The 26,746-nt window shown below is 45.2% G+C and overlaps 1 protein-coding gene across 1 annotated transcript in view; it reads right to left on the reverse strand.

Moving 5' to 3' along the window:
• Nucleotides 1-859: 859 nt before the first annotated feature.
• Nucleotides 860-26,746, reverse strand: part of psmf1 (proteasome inhibitor subunit 1) — a 59,987-nt gene continuing 34,100 nt past the window's right edge. The window contains exons 5-7 of the mRNA XM_068048648.1: nt 20,534-20,587; nt 9,612-9,770; nt 860-1,354 (exon numbers count right to left, since the gene is read on the reverse strand). Of these exons, the coding sequence (XP_067904749.1) occupies nt 1,303-1,354; nt 9,612-9,770; nt 20,534-20,587 (265 nt within the window). The 3' untranslated portion in view covers nt 860-1,302. The remainder of the gene's footprint in view (nt 1,355-9,611; nt 9,771-20,533; nt 20,588-26,746) is intronic.

The following is a 26,746-nucleotide window of genomic DNA, read 5'->3' on the forward strand; positions in this document are numbered from 1 at the left end:
ACCTCTAATAAATCCCTCCTGAACCTTTTCCAAGCACTATGGCAAACAACCCCAGCTCTTTTGTCTTTCCATGCATTTGTAATGTATGAGTAGATAATTGCTGTAACTCTTTTGTCTGCTAAATATGGAAGAAACATAGGGAAAAGGTAGAAAGGGCACCAAAGGCAAGCAGGGCAGGACTGGCTTTATTTACAAGACATTCTGGCACACACACTGTGACACTTATGGTGTCAATTATTTTATGCCTTGTCTCCAAAATGTGTTTCTCGCTTAACAAAATCCAAGTTTGGAAGTGCTTATACATCAAATGACAAACATGGTGCTGTTAAATATTTTATCTCAGCTTTAAGTGAAAATGAAGTTAACTGTTGGGGTTATAAGTGAGATCGAGAGATCAGCCATTTTGTCTCTGAAGCTGGGCTTGTGGATTGGGGCACAGTTGAAGCACCGGGACAGTGGAGAAAATAGGAACTGGGTCCAATGCGCTGAAGTTTGATGATTACACTACATTGAGAAAATGAACTGACAGCCTACTCAAAAAAAAAGCCCCGGTAAGTGTCAACCAAAAGAGAGTCTGGTTCCATAACGTGAGGTGTACGTACACCATTTTTAAGAAAATGAATGTTTGCAATTTCTTCCCAGGGCAATACTTCGAAGGGAAAAGATTTGTAGGGCTACAGGGAAAGAACTGGGGGAGTGGGACTAACTGGCTCATTCAAAGAGCTGGCACAGATACGATGGGCCGAATGGCCTCCTTTTCTGCTGTAAGATTCTATGAATTCATGAGCAATTCTCCACAAAATGTCTTTACTGAATAAGGAAACAAGTGCATCGACATAACAGACTGCAATCAAACTACTTTTTCATTTACACATCAGTTTATTAACAGAATCACTTAACTCAAACCCTCTTATGCATTTAATATCACCCGCCTACCTCAAAGGCATTGCACAATGACAACTCTGTGACAATGTGCAGGAGAATGGTCGTAAGTCAGCATTTGAAGCATGTGCCGGATACGTGACAATAAAGCACTTGGCTGCCCTTAAGAGTTTCACGCATTCAGTTCATCAACTAAGCCCCACTGCGAAAGGCAGACCGGCTCAGCTGAAGCTGATCTTCATACAGGAGCACACCAGAGCAAGCGGCTAAGTTACACAGTTCATAAAATATTCAACCAAAAGAAGCGAAGGCCACAGGATTCCACAAGTTGTGATCTATTTTCCAGGCTTTTTTTAAAATAACAAAACTTGTTTTAGGGGGAGGCAAGGGGGCTGGGGGGGGGGGGGGGGGAGAAAAAAATCACATGAACAAGTCATCATATCCTGGAGGAGGAAGATGGTCTGGGTCAGGGCTGAAAGAGAGAAACATTTTGTAACCATTCAAAAATCTAAACATTAAGCACAAACACCCACCCCCTACCACCAATTCACACAAGTAATGTTCAATGTTGCCAACCCTCCAGGATTGCCCTGCAATCTTCAGGAATTAAAAGATTAATCTCCTGGGGAATGCAGCGAGCAATGCCTAGAAAAGAAATAGTGTGTTTTTTTTTAAATTTGCTTTAAACACTTTCATTTATTAATTATAAAAATATTGGAGATGGGGGGGAAAAAGCTATTTGACCAGGCGGAGTGCTTGGATGTGTGTTGAAACCTCCAGGGATTCTGCCCCGTAAGAGTTTGCAACCCAACAGCGCAGCTGAGAATTCAGCTCTATACGGAAAACTAATCCAGCTGAAGCTGAACAGCCAACAATGCACATACCAGGACGACCACCATGGCAGCTGAAAGGGCAAAGATTTCAATTTTACTGCAGTGACTGACACCCATGTTAGAGCAGATGGTACAAGGTGAACAGCAGCAAGTGCCAAAGGAGCTTCAGCGGTGTCCTGTTTCCGTTGGCACATGGTGACAAGAGCTGGGAACTCACTGGGCTCCAGCAAAAGACTGAGTCATATGCAAACACAACAAAAATTTCCACTGGGACTGCTGCAGGTCGTGCACAGTAACAGCAGCCAGACTGGGGGGCCCGGCTGGTACAGAAGCTACACTGTGTGAACACTAGCACCTGCTTGCTTAAATGTTTCATCTGCAACACACTCCTCTGCTCCTTTAAAGCGTTTTAGCCCATCTATAAAATTAGTCAATTTTTGTCTGTCTGGATTGTTTTGATTGGTCAGTTAGAGACTGTTAGAGACTGTCAGTTGGGCATGTCCACGGTGGGTTTATTTGGTGGGCGAAGACTGGATAATGATTGTGGTGGCAACAGCAGGATGGGGAGATTGGTGGAGAACAAAAACAGCAGAAGGTAAGGGGAGCCCAACAAAGTTACCCTGGCTGGAGGGATTGTTTCTGTGAGGGATAGCACGGGAGGGATGGATGAAATTGGTTAAGTGAGACAAAATTGCAGGGACACTTATTTGATGTAAATTTTACGAAAGCTATCCTTTGTGCTAAAAATGAAGATTCACCAGATTTGAATGAAAGTGTTTTGAAAAGCTGTCAGCTGAATTAAAATACATCAGTGCTAGTGCTATAGACAAAGATGATAGTCTATACCCTTCAGAGTTTCTACAGAGTCTAACTCCAATGGGAATGTCACTGCAAAATCTTAGACTTAAGGAAGAAACAGTTACAATGTTGCTACAAAACTTGAATCCTAAACAAGAACTTTGTCATGGAATAAGATTGATAGTTAAGATTTTTTTTAGATTAGATTAGAGATACAGCACTGAAACAGGCCCTTCGGCCCACCGAGTCTGTGCCGACCATCAACCACCCAGTTATACTAATCATACACTAATCCCATATTCCTACCAAACATCCCCACCTGACCCTATATTTCCCTACCACCTACCTATACTAGTGACAATTTATAATGGCCAATTTACCTACCAACCTGCAAGTCTTTTGGCTTGTGGGAGGAAACCGGAGCACCCGGAGAAAACCCACGCAGACACAGGGAGAACTTGCAAACTCCACACAGGCAGTACCCAGAATCGAACCCGGGACCCTGGAGCTGTGAGGCGGCAGTGCTAACCACTGCACCACTGTGCCGCTGTTCTCTTCGATGATAGATGCTTAAATTATAACAGGCAGATTTCAAGGAACTGGAGTGTTCATTCCTTGAATAATTTTGAGCCCATCAGATATGTAAACCTGCCTTTTCAACTCAGGAGGAAACAGTTCTCAATGAGACTTTCATATTCTATGACTATAAACAGATCACAAGGCCAGACTGTTGACTAAAAATTTGTATTTTTATTCCGAGGCCTGTTTTTACACATGGACAGCTTTATGTAGCTTTTTCCAGAGTGAGAAGTTTTGATTCTGTTGAAATCTTTGGCGAAAGAATAACTAGAAATCCTGTACTTAAAGTACTGTTTCAATAAAGATACTAATTTGACCACAAATGTTTTGCAGGTCTCTGCTAGTGTAAAATGAATGGCTCGATGACATTGGCTATTAAAGGGAAGAATGCATGAAGCATTCACCCTGCTAATGTTAAGCCTAATTTTAAGCCCAACACTAGAAACTGTTGGCAAGCGGGTCTCATATAAAAACCCTCAATGTAACCTACAGGTGCTTTATACACAAACACTGAAAGTACATCAGGATTGTCCAAATGAACAGACTTCTGATTTGGACATTTCTCGATTCTATCAGGTGATTAATATCAGATAACCAATGTGGCAGTCAAGCCTGTAGAACCTGTTTAACATTGGAATGTGCAGTCTTTGTGAACAGGAAGGTGGAACTTTATAACAATTAATGAGGGCACCGTGTCTGAATTCATCATAATTGAGATCTGGCTCAAAAAAGGTCAGGACTAGGTACTAAATATTACTGGATACAGGGTGTGCAGGAAAGGTAGGGAAGGAAAGGAAGGAGGAGGAGTTGCAGTATTGATTAAGGAGAATATAAGAATGTTGGATAGAGAGGAGATAGAGACCCTAGAGGGGTCAAGGGCATAATTGATTTGGTTAGAGCTAAGAAACAATAGAGGTACCATTACATTACTGGGTGTATTCTATAGGTTACCAACTAGTGGGAAAGATACAGAGGATCAAATGTGCAAGGAAATTAGAGGTGCAAAAACTATAGAGTAGTTATAATGGAGGACCTTAATTATCCTAGTATAGACTGGAATAGTAATAGTGTAAAGGACAGAGAGAGGGCAGAGTTTCTACATCAGTATGTTCTCAGTCCAATGAGAAAGGAGGCATTGCTGGATCTGGTTCTGGGAATGAGGCGAATCAAATAGATTAAGTGTCAGTAGGGGAACATTTAGGGGACAGTGATCAGAGTATCATAAGGTTTAGGTTAGCTATGAAAAAGGACAAGGAGCAATTCAGAGTAAAAGTAATAAATTGGGGGGAGGACCAATTTCAGTGGGGTGAGAACAGAGCTGGCCGAGGTAAACTGGAATCAAAGATTGGGAGGCAATTCTGTTAACAGAACAATGGACTGCCTGTAAAGAGGAATTGGTTCAGGTACAGTTGAGGCACATTCTTATGAGGGGGTAAAACGTAGGACAAACAAAGCCAGAGCTCCCTGGATGATGAAAGAGATAGAGCATAAGATGAAGCAAAAAAAGGGTGTGTATGACAGATATCAGGTTGATAAAACAAGTGAGAACCAGGGTGTGGAAAGCTCAGAGTGGAAGTGAGAAAACTAATATGAGAAGCAAAGACAGAGTATAAGAGACTGACAGCTAACATTAAAAGGGAATCCAAAGTTCTTCTATAGGCATATAAATAGGAAAATGGCAGTAAAATGAGGGGTGGGGCCAATTAGGGACCAAAAAGGGGATTTATGCATGGAGACAGAGGGCAGGCTGAGGTACTAAATGAGTACTTTGCATCTGTCTTTACCAAGGAAGACGCTGCTAAAGTCATAGTGAAAGAGGAGGTGGTTGAGACACTGGATGGACTAAAAATTGATGGAGGGGAGGTGAAAGAAAGGCTGGCTGTACTTAAAGATGATAAGTCACCATGACCGGATGAGATGCATCTGAGGATACTGAGGGACGGGTGGAAACTACGAATGCACTGGCCATAATCTCCCAAACCTCCTTAGATAGAGGTATGATGCCAGAGGACTGGAGAAATGCAAATGTTACATCTTTGTTCAAAAAAGGGTGTCAGGATAAGCCCAGCAACTAAAGGCCAGTCAGTTTAACCTCAGTTCTGGGAAAACTTTTAGAGATGATAATCCTGGACAAAATTTAGTTACTTGGACAAATGTCGATTAGTTAAGGAAAGCCAGTACGAATTTGTTAAAGGCAAAGCACATTTAACTAATTTGATTGAGTTTTTTTGATGAGGTAACAGAAAGAGTTGAAGAAGGCAATGCAGTTTTTTTTAATTCATTCACGGGATGTGGTAGTCGCTGGCCAGGCCAGCATTTATTGCCCATCCCGAATTGTCCTCGAGAAGGTGGTGGTGAGCTGCCTTCTTGAACCGCTGCAGTCCATGTGGGGTAGGTACACCCACAGTGCTGTTAGCAAGGGAGTTCCAGGATTTTGACTCAGCGACAGTGAAGGAACGGCGATATAGTTCCAAGTCAGGATGGTGTGTGACTTGGAGGGGAACTTGCAGGTGGTGGTGTTCCTATGTATTTGCTGCCCTTGTCCTTCTAGTTGGTAGAGGTCGCGGGTTTGGAAGGTGCTGTCTAAGGAGCCTTGATGCATTGCTGCAGTGCATCTTGTAGATGGTACACACTGCTGCCACTGTGCGTCGGTGATGGAGGGAGTGAATGTTTGTAGATGGGGTGCCAATCAAGCGGGCTGCTTTGTCCTGGATGGTGTCGAGCTTCTTGAGTGTTGTTGGAGCTGCACCCATCCAGGCAAGTGGAGAGTATTCCATCACACTCCTGACTTATGCCTTGTAGATTGTGGACAGGCTTTGGGGAGTTCAGGAGGTGAGTTACTCGCCTCAGGATTCCTAGCCTCTGACCTGCTCTTGTAGCCACGGTATTTATATGGCTACTCCAGTTCAGTTTTCGGTCAATGGTAGCCCCGAGGATGTTGATAGTGGGGGATTCAGCGATGGTAATGCCGTTGAATGTCAAGGGGAGATGGTTAGATTCTCTCTTGTTGGAGATGGTCATTGCCTGGCACTTGTGTGGCGCGAATGTTACTTGCCACTTATCAGCCCAAGCCTGGATATTGTCCAGGTCTTGCTGCATTTCTACATAGACTGCTTCAGTATCTGAGGAGTCGCGAATGGTGCTGAACATTGTGCAATCATCAGCAAACATCCCCACTTCTGACCTTATGATTGAAGGAAGGTCATTGATGAAGCAGCTGAAGATGGTTGTGCCTAGGCACTACCCTGAGGTACTCCTGCAGCGATGTCCTGGAGCTCAGATGATTGACCTCCAACAACCACAACCATCTTCCTTTGCGCTTGGTATGACTCCAGCCAGCGGAGGGTTTTCCCCCGATTCCCATTGACCTCAGTTTTGCTAGGGCTCATTGATGCCATACTCGGTCAAATGCTGCCTTGATGTCAAGGGCAGTCACTCTCACCTCACCTCTTGAGTTCAGCTCTTTTGTCCATGTTTGAACCAAGGCTGTAATGAGGTCAGGAGCTGAGTGGCCCTGGCGGAACCCAAACTGAGCATCACTGAGCAGGTTGTTGCTAAGCAAGTGCCGCTTGATGGCACTGATGATGACACCTTCCATCACTTTACTGATGATTGAGAGGAGGCTAATGGGGCGGTAGTTGGCCGGGTTGGATTTGATGTGGTGTACATGGACTTCCAAAAAGCTTTTGACAAAGTGCCACAGAAACGACTTGTCAACAAAGTCAAAACTCATGGCATAAAAGGGACAGTGGCAGCATGCATATGAAGTTGGCTGGGTGACAGGAAACAGAGTAGTGGTGAATGGTTGTTTTCAGACTGGAGGACAGTATATAGTGGGGGTCCCCAGGAGTTAGCATTAGGTCCACTGCTTTTCTTGATCTATATTAATGACCTAGACTTGGGGACAATTTCATAATTTGCTAATGACACCAAACTTGGAAGCACTGTAAACTGTGAGGAGGATAGTGAAAGACTTCAAGAGGACATGTGGCAGAGAAGTGTGAAATTATACATTTCGGTATGAAGAATGAGGGTGAGGCAATATAAAATAAAGGATACAATTCTAAAAGGAGTGCAGGAGCAGAGGGACCTGGAGGTATTGGTGCACAAATTGTTGAAGGTAGCAGGGCAGGTTGAGTAAGTGGTTAATAAAGCATTTGGGATACTGGGCTTTATAAATAGCAGCACAGAGTACAAAAGCAAGGAAGTTATGGTTGAACTTTTATAAAACACTGGTTTGGCCTCATCTAGAGTACTGCATCCAATTCCGGGCACCACACTTTAGGAAGGGTGTGAAGGCAATGGAGAGGGTGCAGAAAAGATTAGATTAGAGATACAGCACTGAAACAGGCCCTTCGGCCCACCGAGTCTGTGCCGACCATCAACCACCCATTTATACTAATCCTACACTAATCCCATATTCCTACCAAACATCCCCATCTGTCCCTATATTTCCCTACCACCTACCTATACTAGTGACAATTTATAATGGCCAATTTACCTACCAACCTGCAAGTCTTTTGGCTTGTGGGAGGAAACCGGAGCACCCGGAGAAAACCCACGCAGACACAGGGAGAACTTGCAAACTCCACACAGGCAGTACCCAGAATCGAACCCGGGTCCCTGGAGCTGTGAGGCTGCAGTGCTAACCACTGCGCCGCCCCAAAGACAACCCCTTTGATAGTGTGGCATTCCCTCAGTACTGCCCTGGAGCATCAACCCAGATTTTGGGCTAAAGTCCTGGAGTGGGACTTGAACCCACAACCTTCTGACTCAGAGGCAAATGTGTTACCAACTGAGCCAGGGCTGACACCAAGATTTACAAGAATTGTTCCAGTGATGAAGGACTTCAGTTATGTAGATAGATTGAAGAAGGTTGAGAGATTTTACAAAGATATTCAAAATCACGAGTGATCTGGACAGAATAGGTAGAGAAAATGTTCCCATTGGCAGAAGGGTTGAGAACCACAGCTCACTGATTTAGGTGAATGGCATCGTGAGGAAAAACTTTTTTTTTCCGCAACAAGTGGTTAGTATCTGGAAAGCACTGCCTGACAGCATGGTGGTGGTAGATTCAATCAGGGCTTTCAAAAGGGAATTGGCTAATTACACGAAGAGAAAAAATTTGCACGATTACAAGGAAAGGATAGGGGAGTGGAACTAGCTGAACTGCTCTTGCAGAGACCTGGCACAGACACAAAGGGCCAAATGGCCTCCTTCTGTGCTGTAACCATTCTACGGTTCTATGAAATGCTTTGTCCAAATCTAAACCTATTTTGCATTTCTTACAACCCTTGGAACCCACAAACTTTAAATCGCCTTCAATTCTGTTTCCGACACACTCCCCCTCACTCCTGCAACATCTTTCTCATTCCTCTCTATCTATTACGCTACTTCTATCTTGTCTTTACTGTGTTTCTCGGTATCTGTTTGTGACTCTGTTTACTTTATTCAGTCTGTACTCCTTCAATTTTTTCCGCTCCTTGATGCCTGTTCTCTCTCATGTCTCCTTCACTTCAACTTGCTCTCTCTCCCCTCCCCATCATCTCCCACTCATTTCTCCACTTCATCTCTCTTTCTCTCTCCCTTCTCCACTCATCTCGCTCTCTCTCGCTCCCTTCTCCACTCATCTCGCTCTCTCTCGCTCCCTTCTCCACTTCATCTCGCTCTCTCTCCCTTTTCCACTTCATCTCGCTCCCTTCTCCACTTCATCTCGCTCTCTCTCTCCCTTTTCCACTTCATCTCTCTATCTCTCTCTCTCCCTTCTCCACTTCATCTCTCTATCTCTCTCTCTCCCTTCTCCACTTCATCTCTCTATCTCTCTCTCTCCCTTCTCCACTTCATCTCTCTATCTCTCTCTCTCCCTTCTCCACTTCATCTCTCTATCTCTCTCTCTCCCTTCTCCACTTCATCTCTCTATCTCTCTCTCTCCCTTCTCCACTTCATCTCTCTATCTCTCTCTCTCCCTTCTCCACTTCATCTCTCTATCTCTCTCTCTCCCTTCTCCACTTCATCTCTCTATCTCTCTCTCTCCCTTCTCCACTTCATCTCTCTATCTCTCTCTCTCCCTTCTCCACTTCATCTCTCTATCTCTCTCTCTCCCTTCTCCACTTCATCTCTCTCTCTCCCTTCTCCACTTCATCTCTCTCTCTCCCTTCTCCACTTCATCTTCTCGCTCTCCCTTCTCCACTTCATCTTCTCGCTCTCTGTCTCTCCTCCACTTCATGCCTGAACGTTCCTGTCATGTCCTCCTGCACAGTGGAAACATTCAATAGTGCAATTTTAGATCATATTCTTCCAATGTCAGGCTGCAAATGGAAAAATCATATTGAGGTATACATGGTGATAGGGGTGGGAGCAATTTGGCTTTGCAGATCAAGAAGTATATTCCACAGTCAAGCAGGTTGGTTTAGAAGTGATTGTTTCTACAATGTATGGGCCCAAGTCCAGTCAACCAACCGCAATCCATTTGTAAAGCTTCCTGTGAATTTCTAATCAGTAAAAAGAGTTCACACATACCCAGAACGACCCGGTCCAACTGGTCCGAATGGGTCAAACCTGGCTCCGGGCGGGACTGACCCTGGAGGAAGCTGTCCGGGTATCCCTGACGATGGGTCAAAGCCAGAATTTGGGATTCCTGACCTTAAAGGATCTACGATCATTCCACCTCTTCGATCACTGGTGAACAGAAAAAGAGAAACACTTTGAGCCTACGGCATAAAAACCAAGGACCAGCCTTCAGCTGGGCTTGGGATTAAACCTGATCAAGGCCAAGGATTTACAGTCCAGGAGTGGAGATTGATAACTCATTCAGAGTTAGATTTCAACACTAACCTCAGAGTCAAAATTAGCAGTTTTTCAGGCAAGTGCCCTCACTTGATCCTCTCAGAATGAACGTGAACACACAACACCAAATGCATTTGTATAGACTGACATTCCTAGCACAGTAGCGAGGGCGTGCTACACTGTCGGAGGTACCATTTTCGGGTGAGGCGTTAAACCAATGCACCATCTGTCCACTCAGGTGAATGCAACAGATCCTTTGGCACTATTTTGTAGAAAGAGGGGTATTCAGGTCAATATTTATCCTTTAACCAACATCTATAAACAGATTATTTGGTCATTTATCCCCCTATTATTTGTGGGAGCTTGCTGTGCACAAATTAGCTGCTGCTTTTTCTACATTGTGACAGAGACTATGGGCTGAATTTTCAGCCTCTGCCAAGGCCAGGATCGGAGGCAGGCTTGAGCTAAAAATAGCCTCACTGGCCATCTGCTGGTTCCCCAATTCCACCCTGCTTCCACGTCATTTTTACAGAGGTGGGATGGTGCTGGTGAGCGGCAGGGCTACCCGCCTGCACATGGCAGGTAGCCAACATGGCTCATTAAGAGCCACTTAAGGCCAACAAAAGGAGTTCAAGTGGGATTTTCCAGTCGGCCTCCAGGTTCCGGGAAGGGGCAGGAGCTAGTTTAGGTGCCTGAAGGCGGTATCCCAGCAGCAGGCCAGGGGGTCAGTGCTCCAGGCAGGTCTATAATTGGAAAAATGAGGATAACTTTATAACAGGCAAGAATTCTCTATCCCAGAGGGCTGTGGATACTCACTGAATATATCCAAGACTGAGATCGATAAAGGATAGAGCAGGAAAGTGGAGTTGAGGTTGAAGATCAGCATGACCTTGTTGAACGGCGGAGCAGACTCGAGTGGCCATATGGCCTACTCCTGCTCCTATTTCTAATGTTATAATAATGGCCGGGATTTTACCCTTGACGGACGGGTGCCGTCCACTGACTGAAATGTCGGTGGTGAACCCGCCTCCGCCTGGCCTGGGGATCTGATCCGCATTTTGCAGTTCCCCGGCCTTTAGTTGGTCTGAGGCGGGACTTCCACCCGCTTGATGCAGGAAGTCCCACCTAATGGAGCTGCCGGCCAATCCACCAGGAGTGGTGGCCACTGCTGAGACTGCTTCCCGATACCTGGGTTGAAGATGTCGGGGAACCCGGAGAACGAAGGTAAGTTTTTGGTGCCTCATTGGGGGTGATTGGTTGGGCCCCGGCGAGGCAAGGGTGGTCGATTGGGGGGACGGAGGGACGTGCTGGGGGTGGTTGGGGCAGTGGGGGTGGCCCTCTGTCAGGCACAGGGTGCCTGATCATGAGGGCCCCCCGCCCCGAGGCCGTCAGAGAGCCGCCTGCTTTTGTCAGGCGGCTTCTCTCGGGCCTGGGCTGCTCGACCAGCCAGAGGTAAAATCCACGTGGCGGAGGCCCTTAACTGGCCGTTAAGTTTTTCATCGCCGCCGCCCTGCACAAAGTGGTGGCGTAGGCGGGAGCAGGTCGGGAAGGACCCCCTGAGCCTCCCATTCCATTTTACGCCCCCACCCCACCTCCGCCACCTTCCTGCTCTTTGGGGCGGGGGGGGGGGGGGGGGGGGGGGCGGTGGGTGAGTAAAATCCCGGCCAATGTTTAAGAACAGCACTGTGCAGGCGTCCCTGTCAAAGGCTGCTCACACAGCAGGCGGAACATGTTATCGGAGCTGGTTACCGATGCTTTCCTTAACTTGGAATTGTTTCACGGTCTGTCATTTCCCCCTATCCATTTTAGTTCCCACCTTAAATGATCCCACCCAGCTGCCTTTTTCCAGCAGACAGCGTGATGCGGTCTGGGGCTGTGATCTGAACGTAGCCAATACAACCCACTCGCATGGCACCAATACAACTGCTGGTTGGGCCAGTGGAGAGTGAAGCTCAAAAGACAGTCAATACTGATATTTGTAACCACATCGACAAAGGTAAACCAGAATAAAGCACTCACCATGAATACAATTATCCCAGCGGTGCCTCATTGATAGCACTCTCACCGCTGAATTGAGCACATAATCTAGGACATCACTTCAATGCAGCACTGAGAGGGTGCAGCAGTGTCAGAGGCACACAATGAAAAGGCCCACAAACAGCAATGAGATAACAACCATGTGACTCCAGATCCACAGCAATGTGGTTAACTCTAACATGCCCTTTGAAATGGCCGAGCAAGCCACTCAGTTGTACCTAACCGCTACGAAGTCAATAAAACGAAATGAAACTGGACAGACCATCCGGCATCGACCTAGGCAACGGAAACGACGACGACAAACCCAGCCCTGTCGACCCTGCAAAGTCCTCCTTACTAACATCTGGGGGCTTGCGGCAAAGTTGGGAGAGCTGTCCCACAGACTAGTCAAGCAATAGCCTGACATCGTCACACTCACGGAATCATACCTTACAGACAATGTCCCAGACACTGCCATCACCATCCCCGGGTATATCCAGTCCCACCGGCAGGACAGACCCACCAGAAGTGGTGGCACAGTGGTATAGAGTAGGGAGGGAGTTGCCCTGAGAGTCCTCAACATTGACTCCGGACCCCATGAAGTCTCATGGCATTAGGTCAAACATGGGCAAGGTAACCTCCTACTGATTACCACCTACCGCCCTCCCTCAGCTGATGACGCAGTACTCCTCCATGTTGAACACCACTTGGAGGAAGCACTGAGGGTGGCAAGGACACAAAATGTACTCTGGGTGGGGGACTTCAATGTCCATCACCAAGAGTGGCTTGGTAGCACCACTACTGACCGAGCTGGCCGAGTCCTAAAGGACATAGCTGCTAGACTGGGTCTGCGGCAGGTGGTGGGGGAACCAACATGAGGGAAAAACATACTTGACCTCATCCTCACCAATCTGCTGCCGCAGATGCTTCTGTCCATGACAGTATTGGTAGGAATGTCCACCGCACAGTCCTTGTGGAGACCACGTCCCGCCTTCACATTGAGGATACCGTCCATCGTGTTGTCTGGCACTATCACCGTGCTAAATGGGATAGATTTCGAACAGATCTAGCAATGCAAAACTGGGTATCCATGAGGCGCTGTGGGCCATCAGCAGCAGCAGAATTGTACTCAACCACAATCTGTAACTACATGGCCCGGCATATCCCCCACTCTACCATTACCATCAAGCCGAGACCAACCCTGGCTCAATGAAGAGTGCAGGAGGGCATGCTAGGAGCAGCACCAGGCATACCTCAAAATGAGGTGTCAACCTGGTGAAGCTACAACCCAGGACTAGCATGCCAAACGGCGTAAGCAGCATGCGATAGACAGAGCTAAGAGATCCCATAACCAACGAATCTGATCTAAGCTCTGCAGTCCTGCCACATCCAGCTGTGAATGATGGTGGACAATTAAACAACTAACTGGAGGAGGTAGCTCCACAAATATCCTCATTCTCAATGATGGGAGAGCCCAGCACCTCAATGCGAAAGATAAGGCAGAAGCATTTGCAACAACCTTCAGCCAGAAGTGCCGAGTTGATGATCCATCTCGGCCTCCTCCTGAAGTCCCCAACATCACAGATGCCAGACTTCAGCCAATTCGATTCACTCCGCGTGATATCAAGAACCGACTGAAGGCACTGGATACTGCAAAAGCTATGGGCCCTGACAATATTCCGGCAATAGTACTGAAGACCTGTGCTCCAGAACTTGCCGTGCTCCTAGCCAAGCTGTTGCAGTACAGCTACAACACTGGCATCTACCTGGCAATGTGGAAAATTGCCCAGGTATGCCCTGCACACAAAAAGCAGGACAAGTCCAACCTGGCCAATTACCGCCCCATCAGCCTACTCTCAATCATCAGTAAAGTGATGGAAGGTGTCATCAACAGTGCCATCAAGCAGCACTTGCTTAACAATAACCTGCTCAGTGATGCTCAGTTTGGGTTCCGCCAGGGCCACTCAGTTCCCCACCTCATTACAGCCTTGGTTCAAACATGAACAAAAGAGCTGAACTCAAGAGGTGAGGTGAGAGTGACTGCCCTTGACATCAAGGCAGCATTTGACTGAGTATGGCATCAAAGAGCCCTAGCAAAACTGAGGTCAATGGGAATCAGAGGGAAAACACTCCACTGGCTGAAGTCATACCTAACGCAAAGGAAGATGGTTGTGGTTGTTGGAGGTCAATCATCTGAGCTCCAGGACATCACTGCAGGAGTTCCTCAGGGTAGTGTCCTGGGCCCAACCATCTTCAGCTGCTTCATCAATGGCCTTCCTTCAATCATAAGGTCAGAAGTGGGGATGTTCGCTGATGATTACACAATGTTCAGCACCATTTGTGACCCTTCCTAACAGCACTGTGGGTATACCTACCCCAAATGGACTGCAGTGGTTCAAGAAGGCAGCTCACCCCACCTTCTCAAGGGCAATTAGGGATGGGCAATAAATGCTGGCCTGGCCAGTGACGCCCACATCCCGTGAATGAATAAAAAAAAGATAATCTCTTCTTAGTGATATTATTTGAGGGATAAATATTGGCCAGGACACCATGGAGAACTCCCCTGCTCTTCTTCAAAATAGTGCTATGGGATCTTTTACATCCACTTGAGGGGGCAGACGCAGCCTCGATTTAACATCTCATCTGAAGATGGCATCTCTGACAACAACACCAACTTGTATTTCTATAGCATCTTTAATGTAACAAAACACTTCAAGGCACTTCATTGGAGCTTTATAAAGCAACATTTGATTCTGAGCCACATAAGGTGATACTAGGGCAGATGACCAAAAGCTTGGTCAAAGAGGTAGGTTTTGAGGAGTGTCCTAAAGGAAGAAAGAGAGGTTTAGGCAGGGAATTCCAGAACTTACGGCCCAGGCAACTGAAGACATAGCCACAAACGGTGGAAATGATTAAAATCAAGGATTCTCAAGAGGGCAGAATTAGAACAGCACAGAGATTTTGGAGGGCTGTGGGATTGGAGGAGATTACAGATAGGTTATAACACTCCCTCAGTACTGGCACTTGGAGTGAAGTTGAAGTGGTGATCCATAGGGAGGACAGAGTCACACTTTCAGACAGAATGGAGGTGTTCAATAAAGCAGTAATCTAATCTGTGATTGGTTGCTGCTCACAGTGGAGACCAAACACTAGATGGGAGGAAGCACGTGTGAATGTCTGTTTCTCACTGAATATTTGGGCAGATAGCAATGATGGGACAGGAGGTGAATCAACAGGCGCTGTGCTCACTGCAACTTAACAGGACAGTGAGAGCACAAGGGCAGCTAGAAGTTAGCATGATGGCGGACTCAACAAGAGTGTCCGGAAAGAGTGGAAATGTCCTCAGTGGTGGGATCATATTGCGGATGGTGAAAGGCCAGGAGATGATGTGATAAGTGCAGGGGCTGGAATGGAAGGTGCCATGGATGTGGAGTGGGGTGGGGTAGGTAAGGGATGGGAGTGAAAACAGAGGCGCTGGTCGCAGCCCACGGGCAAAGAGCAGCTTCGGTAGCAATTGCCACAACTATAACTGCACGGGTGTGGCACCTTGTGGCTTCACAGTGATGCTTGAATGTAGTAATGATATACCCGACCACTCAACGTGGATGAAATAACCAAGAGGCAGTAAAATGGTGGGTCAGGAGTCCCCCAACCCCACCTTATAAAATATGGGCTTGGTTATTTCTGGATCAGGACAAAACATTACTTTCATCAGTTGGGCCAGATTTCTCCCCCCCACCACCACCCCCCCCTCAACATTGTGGGTCAGAAGAGGCTCCTCCTGCACAGTTATCTCCTCCTTCACAGAGCAAAATATTCAAAAATTGGTGCACAGTAAAGTGTATAGCTTCCTTGTACTTCCCATCAGTACTTTGAGATAAGAATCAGTGACTTCCGGTCGCTGAAAGAAGTAACTGCTTTGCAATGCAATAAAATTCATGGATTGAGATTTCAAACAACGAGAGCAGGTCAAACAGTAATATACTCTTATGAAAAATTGCTTACAGTTAATACAGGACTACCAACGCATTGCCACATCTGCTGAAACATAATCACCTACTTAACCAAAATGGAATAAAATACTCTGCAGATCACACTTGCAGAATCCAGTCGCTGTTGGCTTGATTAAAAAGGGAGGTGATTTATTGGCCTTGACCTTCACAAATTACAGAATAATAATGGGGACTCGGGCATACATGAGGGCGTACTGTAATATAACGCAGATTGACTGATAGAGGGCAGTCAGTTCGAGATCTTCCATTATGCAGCACATCCTCAATTAGAAGCTGCTGCTCAACCACAAGCTAGCCACTGATATTTAATTGTAGTTTAATCAGGGAACATTTGCATTCACAAATGAACATTGTAAAACATGGGAGAGCATGTTTAAAATTTGACACAAGATGGAGAAATGCCAAGGATGGAGGAAAGGGCTGTGCACAATGATTTTAAATTCTGTAAAGTTAATGAAACAGAGTTGGAAGGGAAGGTTCAGGGAAGTGTCAGCGTTGCGTTTTTATCAACACCGATCATTTTATATTTAAACCAGTTGCTCTGTGACCTATAGTACTTAATTGAACAAGCCCGTGAACCAATTGACATCTGTGCATCCCTACTGCTCAGCCAAAAGCTGTTACAGGTTTTACAAGCTGGAAGAAGAAAAATGTCTAGCAATTGTCTGTTTAAAAAAAAAAGATTTTATTTTGAGAAGTGTGGAGATAAGATTGAAAAAGGTTTCCATTATTGGAAGCAATTAAAACAGAAATGAAGAGGAAAATATGTTGGTGAAAATGTTGTCCCATTGGAAAAGTTTTCTTTGAAAGTAAAAGAAGAAAAATAATTCTCTACAATACCATTCATTCATTCAGACCGGATTCACAGCATGAATTGATCCCTGAAGTAAATGGTTTGTGTAGTTAATTATTGCCCTTGTCTTTGCTCTTTCATTTCCAATACAATGGGGACGGGGGGGGGGGGGGGCGCGCTGGGGAAGGAGGGGGCAAGTGCTCCAGAGATTAACCTCCCTGAACCCTAAATCCACTTAAACTAAATGGGACATGAAAGCATTGCAAAGATCAAAACAAGAAATTATTGACTCGAACCCCTATAAAGGTAATGACACAGTTTCTATGAGGCAATGCAGTTTCAGACTTCGATACACAAACTTCCAAATACTTTATTTCAAAAGTATTTTACACACTGTTTTTTGTTGTGGTGGTTGTGGAATAATCAATATGTGATAATGATGCAGAGGAACAGGAGAGGACATTTACTCTGATATCAGGACTTGGACTGGTTAAGCATACTTGCACTTGGGGCCTAAAGCAGAGTCAATGCTCCTGGGTTCAAGTAGAGAGAAACAAATTAAATGTCCTTCCGTGGTTTTCATCAATTAATCTCCAAAATCCAAGTGAGTTCAACCCAGCGATTCAATTTCAACAAGTACTGCCCTAAACTATGTGAGGATAGTACAAGGTAAGGCAGTGTGCATACGAGGCTGGTACAGGATGAGGCAGAGTGCCCGTGGGATTTGTGCAAGGCCTACTATCTTGCATAAAGAGACAGCAGAGTGAGTTAACAGGTGTGAGATTAAACAGATGTTGTTCTTTTGGGTACTGTGCAGGCCTCTGTACAACCCTCAATGTTACAATAAGCACCCTGCAACAACAACTTGCATTTATATAGTGCCTTTAATGTAGTAAAATGTTTTAAGGCGCTTCGCAGGAGCGTTCTCAGACAAAAATTGACACCAAATCACATAAGGCAATAGAGTCATAGAGTTGCACAGCACAGCAACAGGCCCTTCGGCTCATCGTGTCTGTGCCGGTCATCAAGCACCTATCTATTCTAATCCTATTTTCCAGCACTTGGCCCATAGCCTTGTATACTATGGCATTTCAAGTGCTCATCTAAATACTTTTTAAATGTTGTGAGGGTTCCCTGCCTCTAACACCCCTTCAGGCAGTGTGTTCCAGATTCCAACCACTATCTGGGTGAAAAAATATTTCCTCAAATTCCCTCTAAACCTTCTGCCCCTTATCTTAAATCTATGCCCCCTGGTTATTGACCCCTCTGCTAAGGGAAAAAGTTTCTTCCTATCGATCCTATCAATGCCCCTTATAATTTTGTATACCTCAATCAAATCTCCCCTCAGCCTTCTCCGCTCTAAGGAAAACAACCCTAGCATATCTAGTCTCTCTTCATAGCTGAAAAGATCCAGCCCAGGCAACATCCTGGTGAACCTCCTCTGCACCCTCTCCAGTGCAATCACATCCTTCCCATAGTGTGGTGCGCAAAACTGTACACAGTACTCCAGCTGTGGCCTAACTAGCGTTTTATACAGCTCCATCATAACCCCCCTGCTCTTATATTCTATGCCTCAGCTAATAAAGGCAAGTATCCCACATGCCTTCCTAACCACCTTATCTACCTGTGCTGCTGCCTTCAGTGATCTATGGACAAGTACACCAAGGTCCCTCTGACCCGCTGTACTTCCTAGGGTCCTACCATCCATTGTATATCCCCTTGCCTTATTAGTCTTCCCAAAATGCATCACCTCACACTTCTCAGGATTAAATTCCATTTGCCACTGCTCCGTCCATCTTACCAGCCCATCTACATCGTCCTATAATCTAAGGCTTTCCTCCTCACTATTTACAACACCACCAACTTGCATGTCATCTGCGAACTTACTGATCATACTTCCTATATTCACATCTAAATCATTAATGTACACTACAAACAGCAAGGATCCCAGCACTGATCCCTGTGGTACACCACTGGTCACAGGCTTCCAATCGCAAAAACAACCCTCAACCATCACTCTCTGCCTCCAGCCACTAAGTCAATTTTGGATCCAATTTGCCAAATTGCCCTGGATCCCATGGACTCTTACCTTCTTAACCAATCTCCCATGCAGGACCTTATCAAAAACCTTACTGAAGTCCATGTAGACTACATCAACTGCTTTACCCTCATCTGCACATCTAGTCACCTCCTCGAAAAATTCAATCAGGTTTGTTAGATACAATCTCCCCGACAAAGCCATGATGACTATCCCTGATAAATCCCTGCCTCTCTAAGTAGGGATTAATCCTGTCCTTCAGAATTTTTTCCAATAGTTTCCCTACCACTGATGTTAGACTCACTGGCCTGTAATTACCTGGTTTATCCCTATTACCTTTCTTGAATAATGGTACCACATTCGCTGTCCTCCAGTCCTCTGGTACCTCCCCTGTGGCCAGAGAGGATTTGAAAATTTGTGTCAGAGCCCCTGCTATCTCCTCTCTTGCCTCACATAACAGCCTGGGGTATATCTCATCCAGGCCTGGGGATTTATCCACTTTTAAGCCCGCTAAAACAGCAAATACTTCCTCCCTTTCAAAGCTAATTTGTTCAAGTATATCACAATCCCCCTCTCTGATCTCTACACCTAATTCGTCCTTCTCCATAGTGAACACAGATGAAAAGTAATCATTTAAAACCTTACCTATGTCCTCCGGTTCCTCCGGTAGGGCCTAATGGGCCCTACTCTTTGCCTGGTTATCCTCTTGCCCTTAATATACTTATAAAACGCTTTGGGATTTGTCCTTTATCTTGCCCGCCAGTGTTTTCTCATGTCCCCTCTTCACTCTCCTAATTACTTTTTTTAAGTACCCCCCTACTCCTCTAGTGCCTCCGCTCTTTTCAGCGCTCTGAATCTGAGATAATAAGGAACGATGAAGAGCTTGAAAGTGGTAGATTTTAAGGAAGGTCTTAAAGGAGGAGAAATTGGTAAAGAAGCAGAGGGGTATAGGGAGGTAATTCCAGAGCTTAGGACCGAGGCAGTTGAAGGCCAATGGTGGAGTGATCAAAACTGGGGACACGTAAGAGGCCAGAATTGGAGGAGCAGAGAAATCTTGGGAGGGTTGTATGGCTAATGGAGCGGAGGTGAGCCATGGATGGATTAAAAAATTTAAGATCTCTGCATAATCCTGTTTAATGCAAGTACCCTACAGCTCTCCATATAGCTCAGTTACAGACTGATCAAATTGAAACGAATGCAACCACAAATCCAAAACTGAAGTTTATATTTTTGTTTCAACAAAGATCCACTCAAGTTTTCATCTTGTGTTTGTGTTAAGAGACCCTGGTGTAGAAAATGTGTGTGCATTCTTCACCACTGAACAAGGAAGCAGTAGCACAGTGGTAATGTCACTGAACCCATAATTCAGAGGCCCAGGCTAATGCCCTGGGGACAAGGGTTCAAATCCTGTCATAGCAGCTGATGGAATTTAAATTCAATGAATTATTAAAAATCTGGAAATGAAAGCTAGTCTCAGTAATGGTAGCATGAAACGATCATCGATCGTCATAAAAACCCATCTGGTTCACTAATGTCCTTTAGGGAAGGAATTGCTGTCCTTATCTGGTCTGGCCTACATGTGACTCCAGACCCATAGCAATGTGGTTGACTCTTAACTGCCCTCTAAAATGGCCTAGCAAGCCACTCAGTTGTTCAAGGGCAATTAGAAATGGGCAACAAATGCAGCCTTGCCAGTGACACCCACATCCCACGAAAGAATAATAAAAAAAAGTCTTCCAAAGACTCCTGAAATTGGAATCATTGTGTTGTATCTATTAAACAAATGCTTTCATACCCAAATGGATCGAGGTCATCTCCTCCTGTTGCAAATGGAGCCATAGGGTCAGACCTGGAGTGGGAGGGTTAGGGGAAGAAAATGCATTTGTTAGCTGAGTATGCAAATGATTAATACATTAAAAGACTTCAAACATCCCTGGAAGTGTCATGATAGCTGTGATGGATTTCTTAAAATACTTGACATGCCATACAACCATCTTCTCATAATATTCAATGGTATTACTGTCATCGACTATCCCAACATCAACACCCTGGGGGTCACCATTGACCAGAAACTTAACTGTAACAACCACATAAATACTGTGCCTATAATACCAAGTCAGAAGCTGAGTATTCTGCAGCGAGTGACACATTCCTGACTCCCCAAGCATTTCCACCATCTACAAGCTACATGTCAGGAGTATGATGGAATACTCTCCTCTTGCCTGGATGAGTGCAGCTCCAACATTAGATGCTTGGCACCATCCAGGACAAAGCAGCCCGCTTAACTGGCACCTCATCTACCACCTTAAACATTCGCTCCTTCCATCACCAGTGCACCGTGGTTGCAGTGGGATCCATCTACAAGATGCACTGCAGCAACTTGCCAAGGCTCCTGTGACAGCACCTCCTAAACTCACAACTTCTACCACCTAGAAGCAAAGTAAGTGCATGGGAACACCGCCACTTCCAAGCTTCCCTCAAAGTCACACACAACCCTGACTTGGAAATATATCGGCCATTCCTTCATCACCGCAGGATCAAAATCCTGGAACTCCTTACCCAAGAGTACTGTGAGAGCACCTCCACCACACAGATAGCAGTGGTTCAAGAAGGTGGCTCAACACCACCTTCTCAAAGGCTATGAGGCAACAAATGCTGGCAGTGACGACACCCACATCCCATGAATGAATAAAAAAGTTCTATAAAAACGCACTGGTTTCCTGCAGCATTCGTAAAAATGCATCTCATCAAAGGTTTACAGGCAATCGCACAAAAGGTCCTGTCCTCCACACAGCACGCAGAATCTATAAACCACCAGCCGAAGTGATTAACAGAAGCTTGGCTTCTGTTCATACAAACATAGAAAGTAGGAGCAGAGTAGGCCATTCGGCCCTTCGAGCCTGGTCCGCCATTCATTATGATCATGGCTGATCATCCAACTGAAGAAGAGTCACTGACCTGAAACCTTAACTCTGCTTCTCTCTCCACAGATGTTGCCAGACCTAATGAGTATTTCCAGCATTTCATGTTTTTAATCCAACTCCGTAACCTGTTCCTGCTTTCGCCCCATACCCTTTGATCCCTTTAGACCCAAGAGCTAAATCGAAAACATACAATGTTTTGGTCTCAACTGCTTTCTGTGGTAGCGAATTCCACAGGTTCACCACTCTCTGGGTGAAGAAATTTCTCCTCATCTCAGTCCTGAATGGTTTACCCCGCATCCTTAGACTATGACCCCTGGTTCTAGACTCCCCCACCATCGGGAACATCCTTCCTGCATCTACCCTGTCATGTCCTGTTAGAATGTTCTAACTCTGCCAAGCTGCGGATTTAGTACCACGATGATGCAGAGATTGACTGTGCTTTTTAGCCTGCTAGTCACACTCTGGCGTCCTGTCAGCCCTCTGAGAACTCTGCACTCCTCCAATTCCGGCCTCTTGAGCATCCCAAGTTTTTATCACCCCATCACTCCAATAGTCATGCCTTCATCTGCCTGGGCTCCAAACTCTGGACTTCACCCATGCCCCCTCTTAAGACCTCCACCTCTCCTCCTTTAAGATGTTCTTTAAAACTGAGATCTTTGACCACACTTTTAGTCACCTGTCCCTGTAGGTTACATATTGCTTGATTATTATTTCATCAGCATTCATGTAGGGAATGATCACTAACATCGTAACACTTGAACCTGAGTACATCAGTGCTGCTAACCTCAAAAGTGTCTGAAATCAACAACAGGTTTACTGGTCCTGCTCTTTCACATACTCAGATATTACAGCTTTCTCTGCAAACATGCGCAGTGAGGGGAACTAACACAGATACAAGGATTGGATAACAGTCTGGACACCAAAGTGAGGGAGGAGGGAAACCAAATATTCCATTGACTAGAGAAGTTGCTCACATGGAAACTCAGCTATAAAGACTCACGGACTGTCTCTCCCATGCCTGTAACTTGTTCTCCTTGATTATAAGCGCCAAGAAAAATGTGGTCATGGGACCAGGTGTTTCATCTCCACCCATGATCACACTAAATAACACCCCACTGGAAGTAGTTAGAAAATTCTGCTACCTTGGGTCCACGGTGACAGACAATCTGTCCCTTGATGCAGAGCTTGACGCACGCATAGGGAAAGCAGCTACTAGCTTTGGCTGACTTGCGAAATGCGCATGGGATAACACCGGGCTGACCCTGAGGACCAAGCTCACGGTTTATAAGGCCTGTGTTCTCAGCACCTTGCTGCGTGGCTGTGAAACATGGGCAATTTACAGTTAGCAGGAAAAGAAGCTCAATTTCTACCTTTGCTGTCTGCAGCACATTATGGGTCTATCCTGGCAGGACAAAATCACAAATGTGGCAGTTCTCTCAAAGGCAGAGCTCCCAAGTGTGTTGACACTAATCAAACAGAGGCGGCTTCGGTGGATCGGACACGTCCGCAGGAAGGAAGACAGTCGCATATCCAAGGACCTTCTGTATGGTGAGGTAGCCAGGGTCAGATGACAAGTGGGGCGCCATAATCTCTGCTTCAAGGATGCTTGCAAGCATGACGATCACACTTGGGTGTCACTAGCTGGAGAAAGAGAGAAATGGCAACACATCTGACTGGTGTGCACTACCACGATGACCAGTTGCTACAGCAGCTTGGCAACAGGCGCCAATGTCCATAACAACAACTCACAGCGTCACTTGGCAGCTTCACGTGCAGCACTTGTGCCAGAACCTGCCTCTGAAGGACTGGCCTTCACAGTCATCAACAAAGGTGCACCAAGAGAAGACACCCCACCTAAATGGATTGTTTGCTGCATGTCCATCAACTTGCATAGATGGAAGGATGCCAACCAGAGAACTTGGGATTGTTCTCCTTAGAGCAGTGTTGGTTACGGAGAGATTTAATAGAGGTGTTCATAATTATGAAGGGTTTTGACAGTGTAAGTAAGGAGAAATTGTTTCCAGTGGCACAAGAGTCGTTAATCAGAAGGTACAGATTTAAGGTAAATGGCAAAAGAAACAGAGGGAAGTGAGGAGACTTTTTTTTTATGCAGAGAGTTGTTGTGATCTGGAATACACTGCCTGAAAGGGCGATGAAAGCAGATTCAATTGTTACTTTCAAAAAGGGAACTGGATCAGTACTTGAAGGGGAAAATTTGCAAGGCTATGGGAAAAGAGCAGAGGATGAGTGGGAATAATTGGATAGCTCTTTCAGCGAGCCGGTACAGGCACGATAGGCTGAATGGCCTCCTCTTGTGCTCTATCATTTTACGATTATACCCACCACAAGATTATTCGTTGGCACAGGCAATGCATAACCATGAAGAAACACTTTCAACAACAGATTTTTTTTTGGATAAAATTGGATGCACAGATGCCAATAGTATTTCTACAGGTTGCACTCAAAATGAAGAGAGTTGGTTAGAATAAAGCAAGTTGACGAGCACATGGTGCAGGTTTCCAGGCTATCCTCTACTGTACTTGATCCTGGCCCCAGCAAATGCAGGATAATAGCTGCTTGTTTCATTTTTGGTGGCAGCGTAATGATAATCTACAGAGATGTTATTCATCAGAAATACATCTGACATTTTCTGCAATCTCAAAGGAAAAGAACATCTTTGCAGCTTTGAAGCAAAATAATTTTAAAAAGCTAATTAAAACATCAATTTAGAAGCTCAACTGAGGAGACTGGCTGATACTGTGTTTAAGTCATAAATTACAATCTGCAAAATTGGCAATTTCAACACATGCCAACATGTTACAATCTCTCCAAAACCTCTAATTAACATATCAAGATTTTAAAGAAAGCTTCAGTTAAAAATGCTCTATAAATATTATGAAGGGTTTTGATGGAATAAATAAGGAGAATTTGTTTCCACTGGCAGGAGGGGTGGTAACCAGAGGCACACAATTTAAGGTAATTGGCATAAGAACAAGAGGGGAGATGAGATACTTTTAGATGAGTTGTTGTGATCTGGAATGCACTGCTTGAAAGGATAATGGAAGCAGATTCAACAGGAATTTTAAAAGGAAAATTGGGTAATACGTGGAGATATATTTACAGGGCTATGGGGAAACAGCTGGGTAGTGCGATGAAACGGATAGACCTTTCAAAGAGGCAGCGCAGGCACAATGGGCTGACTGGCTTCCTTTGTGATGTATGACTGCATAATTAAAAATGATAAATAATTCCAGATCCCATATGTATCCAAGTCTTTGGGATGTCACCAAAATAAACTGTCGTAACTAAAATTCCTCCTGCAAATGATCTCCACACAATTTTGAACCTTTTTCACAGTGGGACAAACGTTTCTGATCACCAAATAATAATCAAGACTGACACTCTAGTGCAGTACTGAGGGAGTGCTGCACCAAAGGAGGTGCCACCTTTCAGCTGAGACATTAAATGATTCCACAGCAAATAGGGCCTTTCGTAACCTCAGGGTGCCCCAAAGCACTTCACAGCCAATGAAGTACTTTTGAAGTGTAGTCACTGTTGTAGTATAAGTAACACAGCAGCCAATTTGCACACAGCAAGCTCCCACCCTCTCGGGTGGATGTAAATGATTCCACAGCACTGTTCCGAAGAAGAACAGAAGTGTTCTTCCTGGTGTCCTGGTCAATTTTTATCCCTCAACCAATTTCACTAAGATAGATTACCTGGTCATATATCTCATTGCTGTTTCAGGTGAAGCAGCCATTTACTTGTACTTCTTTCAATTTAGTATACTGTATTCGCTGCTCACAATGAGGTCTCCGCTACATTGGGGAGACCAAACGCAGATTGGGTGATCACTTGGCTGAACACCTCTGCTCAATCCAAAAGCATGACCCTGAGCTTCCGGTTCTTACCATTTCAACACTCCCCCTTGCTCTCATGCCAACATTTCTGTCTTTGGCCTACTCCAGTGTTCCAGTGAACATCAACGCAAGCTCGAGGAGCAGCACCTGATCTTTCCATTAGGCACTCTACAGCCTTGCGGACTGAACATTGAGTTCAATAACTTCAGAGCATGACTGGCCTTTTTTTAATATTTTATTTTTTTAACCATGTGTCTGCTTTTCATGTAATCAGAACTGCTCATTATTTTGCTATTAACACTCTTTCTGCTCCAATGCTTTGTCTTTCACCACAAGCATTAACACACGCTTTGCCATTGTCCCAGGACAGCTTTATTATTTAATCTCTCCTGGCCTCTGCCCTATCAAACACCTTCGCCTTTGTTCTCTCCCCCACCCCGTCCCCTTCACTTGCTTAAAACCTAATTCTTTTCTAACCTTTGCCAGTTCTGATGAAAGGTCACAGACCTGAAACATTAACTTTGTTTCTCTCTCCACAGATGCTGCCAGACCTGCTGAGTATTTCCAGCACTTTTTGCTTTTGTTGTTGTAAAAACCCATCTGATTCATTAATGTCCTTTAGGGAAGGAAATCTGCCATCTTTACCTTATCTGGCCTATGTGTGACTCCACAGCAATGTGGTTGAACAATTTTCCAACTGAAAATGAAAGGCTTTTTTAAAAAGAGCAAAGCACATTCCCAAAGTTTAAAACAATGCAACTAAATGAAAGGTGGTTCATGAGCTAATCAAAGTTGTTTCCCCCAGAGACTGAGCAATAAACCATTTTTTTTTAGCACTTCCAAGGAATCGGAAAACATCACACCAATTTTCTAGAAAGCCTTTTGATACCAGTCTGTCAGTGGAGAGAGAGAGAGAAATAAGGAGAGGCTTTTGAAACAAAAAGGCTGCAGACAGTCAAGGTCGGTTAAATGGAAAGTTGTGAAAACATATTTATTAAGCAGAGTGGTTAGAAATGCTGAATGTTAAATTAGAAAATATCAGAGGCAAAATTCAATTATGCTGGGGATGCAAAATAGACAGTAGTCGATCGACTGCCTGTTATACACCCCGCCTAACTTTCATTGACACAGATTTCAATGGAATGGAAATTTGGGCAGCAGGTGCAACAGGTAGCCAATCCACTACAACCTGTGTTCTGTTGCTGCCAATTTTGAATTTAACCC

This window comes from Heterodontus francisci, chromosome 16 (genome assembly GCF_036365525.1).
Source record: "Heterodontus francisci isolate sHetFra1 chromosome 16, sHetFra1.hap1, whole genome shotgun sequence".
In the NCBI taxonomy this organism is placed as follows: Eukaryota; Metazoa; Chordata; class Chondrichthyes; order Heterodontiformes; family Heterodontidae; genus Heterodontus; species Heterodontus francisci.